Source organism: Miscanthus floridulus, chromosome 16 (genome assembly GCF_019320115.1).
Source record: "Miscanthus floridulus cultivar M001 chromosome 16, ASM1932011v1, whole genome shotgun sequence".
Lineage (NCBI taxonomy): Eukaryota > Viridiplantae > Streptophyta > Magnoliopsida > Poales > Poaceae > Miscanthus > Miscanthus floridulus.
The window spans coordinates 104943122-104949020 of record NC_089595.1 but is presented as its reverse complement, the minus strand read 5'-3'; the positions used below and the strand labels follow the sequence as shown (position 1 = coordinate 104949020).

Sequence of the window (5899 nt, the reverse complement as noted above, 5' to 3'; positions counted from 1 at the left end):
CACTGCTCGGATATCGCTAGCTATACCAGAGACTCCTTGATGCTCGGATATCGCCAGCTACCCTGGGGACTCCTCGCTACTCGGACATCGCCAACTATGCTGAGGACTCCTTTGGTGGTTGGATCTTGCTACGTCTCATAAGTGTGCTATCAAGCTGCTCCATTCTATTCGGATCAGGGGGCTGATCTTGGGCAGCACATCTGGGGTCTTGATACGTGCATGTCAGATGACGTCGACAAGCTTTTAGGCTTCTTTTCTTTGACCCTACTACAAGATTCATTCTTCATCTTCCAGCAGTCTCAGGGACTAAGTGGCTACACTTCACCTAATGGTGAATGTAGTGCTTATTTCTTGATTTACCCTCCTTATTGATGGAGTCTAAGTGGCTACACTTCTCCTAAGTCGAAGAATTTTCAGATTTTGAACTTGAGCTCCTTACATCCTTATGGCAAGCCTAACTTGGGATACGCTGCTCGACGATGGTTCACACTGCTCGATGATGGTTCATGCTACTCGGTGACGGTTCACAATGCTCGGTGATGGTTCACACTGCTTTGGCGATGGTTCACAACTGCTCGGTAACTCAACATGGTGGTCGGACCATGAGTTTGACTGCTCAGTTTTATTCGCACCTGCTTGGACAAGCTCAAGACGACGTTGCACAATGGATATAGGGCGCTTGGGGACTAGCTATGGGGGTATGACCCCGGATACCAATGGCAGACCACATAGGCTGCACCATCAGAGGTGGCCCAGCCCGCAAGATTAAGGCGTGCACGGCACTGGTCGACGTGCACCGCAAGATATTGTATAGTACCAAATAGGATACTTTCCTTGTAACCCTATCTCTCTAGAGTATATAAGGAGAGGTAGAGGTCCTCTAGTTGACAGCTATTATATCTTAATACAATACACCAAAGACATAGGACGTAGGGTATTACGTCGATCAGACGGCCCAAACCTGTCTAAATCGTTGTCTCTACGCCTTGTGTCACCGTCCAGTTCCTATCACACGCACCTCCACCGATCAATCTACCTTCATGGGATACCCCTCGAAGGACTGCCGATCATCTTTTGTCGATAAATCTATAACCCACACTGTGAATAGCATAACCAAAAAAAACACAATCAACAGTCTTTGGTTCAAGCTTTCACTTTTTGTTTATTGGTACATTCACCTTTGCCAAACAACCCCAAGTTCGCAGGTAAGAGAGATTTAATCTCTTCTTCTCCCATTCCTTGAATGGTGTAATTTCTTTGTTCTTTGTGGGCACCCTATTCAGGACATGACACGCTGTCAATATAGCCTCACCCAACCATTTCTTAGATAGTCCCGCAGTCTCTAACATGGCATTAACCAAATCAGTTAGAGTGTGGTTCTTTCTCTCTGTAATCCTATTAGACTATGGTGAGTATGGTGGTGTTCTCTCATGAATAATTCCATGCACCACGCAAAACTCAGAAAATTCATTTGAGAAATATTCTCCCCCGCGATCGGACCGCAAACATTTGATTTTCTTCTCAAGATGATTTTCTACCTCAGTTTTATAGACTTTAAAATAACACAACGTTTCATCTTTAGTTTTCAATAAATACACATAGCAAAATCTAGTACAATCATCTATAAATGTCATGAAGTACAATTTACCGCCTTTAGTCAATTCGCCATTCATTTCACATAAATCAGAATAAACGAGTTCTAAACTTCTAATGGTGCCAAGTTCCTCGCCTCAGTAGCCTTGTGAGGCTTGCGCGGTTGCTTCGATTGCACACACACCTGCACTTAAAATCTTTGACTAAATTAAATTTTGAGATTAAATTCAGATTTGCAAGCCACGTGAGACAGCCAAAATTAATGTGACAAAGTCGTGAATGCCATATATTCGACTCATCTGAAATATTAACATTGTTCACTACTTTATTACACACATCATCAAGCAAAGATAAGCGGAACAAGCCTTCGCAATCATAACATTTTCCAACAAATGTTTCATATCTCAACACAACACACTTATTGGACTCAAGCACAATCTTAAAGCCATCGCGACATATTTGAGAACCGCTAACAAGATTCTTCTTGGTGGAGGGAACATGTTGCACGTTCTTTAATAGCACCGTCTTTCCCAAAGTAAACTTCAGAACGACCGTACCAGCACCAAGAACACGCGCATGCGAACCGTTTCCCATCAGCAAGGCTCTAGTCCCGCCGGACATATCAGAAGTAAACAAAAAAACATCAGCATGCACTTGAATATTAGCACCACTATCCATCCACCACTCAGGTGACAGACAAACTAAAAGAACAAAAGGTAAAGAATAACCATACCTAGATATTCCTCCTCCAGTCTCGCTAATCACCATGTTTGTTGACACGCACTTGCCCAATGCTCATCACTCCCGCAAACAAAGCAACCTCCACCTTTTTTGTTGTTTTTCTTCTTAAAATGAGCAGTTTGCTTAGGCTTTGTATTGTTGTTCTCTTGCATGTTCTTCTTCTTTTTATTATGGGATGCAAATGAGTTTTTCTTCTGCACCATATTGGCAGCTGAAGACTCAACTCCTTTTCTACGGTTGTCTTTTGCTCTCGCCCTCTCCTCAACACCAAGAGATCCAATAAGCTCAGCCACGCTAAACTTTTGTCTCTTGTGTTTTAGAGAAGTAGCAAAATCCCTCCAAGAAAGTGTCAGCTTAGCGATTATATCACCGGCCACAAACTTGTCGGGCAACAGACATGGAAAATATTCTAGTTCCTTTGGTAGCGCCTGTATCTCATGAGCCTGTTCCGCTACAGAACGGTTTCAACCATTTTATAGTCATACAGCTACTCCATAAGGTACAACTCACTACTAGCATAAAAAACTCCAAACTTTGACTCAAGAGCATCCCATAATTCTTTACCTGATGTGCAAGATATGTAGTTTTTCTCATACTTATTATGAAGTGCACTAATCACGGCGCCTCGAAACAGGTTATCGGCAGCCAAGAACTTTTGCTCCTCCTCAGGAGTAAATTATTCAGGCTTCCCCTGTGCGGCGTGATACCAATTCATAGCAGTCAACCACAACACCATCTTTACACGCCATATCATGAAATAATTGCCATCAAAATTATTCAGCTTCAAAGCAGCAGCAAAACCACTGATAGAAAATTGCCTAACATTAGGTTTTTGGATTGTTAGACAATTAGGCATTTTCATGGTCAATTTAATCCAGATATAAAACATCAGCAGGTTCGTGACAACATATATGTGCATGTGTATATCACTAACAAATGCTACAGCATGCAAATATGATATACCGATTAATACAGTAAGTACACAAAGTACAGTAATCAGAAAGTTAAGAGTGTACCCAGCGGAGGGTCCCATGCCGAGGGCATCGGAGGCTCCATTCGCACTAGACATAGTGCGTTGCTTGAAGTCGTGGATCACAGTCAATGCAGGAAGATGTTCGCAGTGCAGTCCCATGAACGGTCACCAAGAAGAAGACGGATTCTGCGAGCGATCACCAGGAAGAAGACGTCTGCGACGTGGACGAGCAGTCGCGGAATCGCTCCCCAAAAACCTAATCGCCGCACACCCCGTGCAAGGTTCGCAGGTGGACGAGGGTTCTGGAGACACCTGCTCCCCCGTAGCTCCGTGCGCGCAGAGGTACGGGACGGGGAAAGCCAAAGAGGACTGACGGAGAACTTCTAACTGATGCCTGCGGCGGGGAGGAAGAAGGCTAGCGAAGGAACTCAGGAGACAGAGACACGAAGAGACGGTAACTGGTGCAATCAACTCGCCTCCATCATAAAGGAGATAAACGCCCGTAATTATGTGGAATAAGTGGCAAAACCTGACCACGCCCGCCCGTCCGCCGCCGGCGACGGCGGCGCGCGCGCGTGTGGCACTCCCGTGTCCTTTTCTCAATTAAGATGGATAATTTTCAACCAAATAAGCGGAGTCAACGTTCAGTCAAAATCTCGTACGGTATTAAACCATACGACGCTTAATGTTACGGATCATAAAATTTTATTTGATTTATTAAATATTATACGGGCCAAGCCCATAATATATCCAACAGTATATATACGTACAACACAGTACCTAGAGTACAATATAACAGTAGTACAGTGTGGATGGATGTATGCATGCTACCTACTGGTACAACTATAGCCAAGTATACGTACTACTCCGTACGGAGTACTAGCTAACAACGACCTGAAGATCTGATCTCTGATGATGCTGCATCCTTCTGGTAGCATGCATGGATGTGTGCATGCTACCTACTAGTAGCTGACCTGAATATATGATGATGCGTACGTCCTGTTGGCAGCATGCAGGCCGCGTGATAGTGGTACTGCAAGTACGTATATACAGCACTTATATACTACGTTCGGCTATATATATGCATGCGCCATGCATGTATAATGGCCTCCCAACCCAAACTAGCAGGGAGCAGTGCATGCAGAGCATGCCGCCGTCGAGGTCGAGCGAACGTACTACGCGGTCGCGCTCTCCAGTGTCAGACGTATGGGAGCGCGCAGCAGTTGGCGCGGCTGAGCTTGTCGCCGCCGCAGGCGGACGGCGGCGTGGCGGTGGCGCCCCCGCCGCCGCCGTCACCGCCGTCGACGCTGTTCCTCCGGCTCCGGTGCATGCTGCTCTTGCGCGCGATGTCGCGCATGGAGCTGGCGAGGGACAGCTTGGGGTTGAGGCGGACGGTGGAGTTGAAGCGCTCGCACATGGCGGCGTGCGCTGCCACGGCGCCGCCCACGGTGAGCGCGGGTTCCCGCGCCTGCCGCTCCTTGACGGCCTCGGAGCACAGCCCGCACACCCACTTCCCCTGGAACCGCTCCCGGACGCGCCCGATGTACGTGGGCGTGCACTCCTCCGCCATCCCGCAGCACTCGCACCGCACGCTCTGCGCCTCCACGCCGACGACGACGCCGTCCACCGCCGGGTCCCCGCCCTCCGACGAGCCCCAACGCTGCAGAGAAAAACCTCGTCCAGGTCAGTACGACAAACCAACCACCTGCTTAATTAGTTGCTTGGTGCGGTGGTGATACGATCATGCATGTATGCATACATAAAGCTAGCAGTCCGGCCGTGTAAAGGTCGGTCGATCTCGATCGATCAGGCATCTCAGCTGCTAGCTAGCAGATGAAGGGTGGCGATCATTACCGTGGGGGCGGACTCCGTCTGTCTGCTAGCTAGACGCCACGGCATTGTTGAGCAACGACGGAACGGCCTCTGCCGTCGAAGCCTCTTTTAACCGACTGTTACACTGTCCTGTGGGCTAGCTAACCGCAAGAAGAAGCAGGTAGTTAGCCTGACCGATCAGTCAGTCACTTCTGCGCACGGGTAGTAGCCAGGCTATCACCCACACCTACTTGTGCACTGTCGTGCACACGGGCTGGCCGGCTATGGGTGGCGACGCCTCCCCTCCCCGGGGGCCTATTTATAGGCGCGGCGCCGGCGGCAGACTAGGGTTAGGTCCCGCCCACAGTATCAGAGTAGTATCACAGGAAAATCGGCTCATCTCTCTCCTGCAAATCATGTGTGCGCGTGCGGCGGAAAAGGGGGAGGAAGAACCTCCTGACGCTCGAGCAACTAGGGCCAGGAGATTGTTACCCCAAAAGTGCATCTCTTCCCCCACGGGATCAAAATATCCTGTTCGCTTTGATCTACAGATCTTTGCTCCTTTATTTGCCGGTAAAGTGCAACGCCACGATGTAGATCTTTGCGATCGATGATCCATCAGGCTTCCCCGAAACCTATCTACTAGACTACTAGCTAGTATCTACCTGAGGAGAGTGATTATCTGTCGTCGTTGCACATGAACACTGACGTACACGCTTGTAACCTGCAGCTTCGATCATCAGCTCTCTGCTGCCATTTGCATACGTCCAGTTGGAGCAG

General features: G+C 48.3%; 1 protein-coding gene across 1 annotated transcript; it reads right to left on the bottom strand.

Annotated features, from left to right (window-relative positions):
• Positions 1-4151: 4151 nt before the first annotated feature.
• Positions 4152-5233, bottom strand: LOC136510112 (uncharacterized). Its single transcript, XM_066504678.1, has 2 exons — positions 5162-5233; positions 4152-4967 (listed from the first exon to the last, which is right to left on the bottom strand). Exons 1-2 carry the CDS (start codon positions 5204-5206, stop codon positions 4506-4508), a joined length of 507 nt encoding a protein of 168 aa, XP_066360775.1. The 5' UTR covers positions 5207-5233; the 3' UTR covers positions 4152-4505.
• Between the last annotated feature and the right edge of the window lie 666 nt (positions 5234-5899).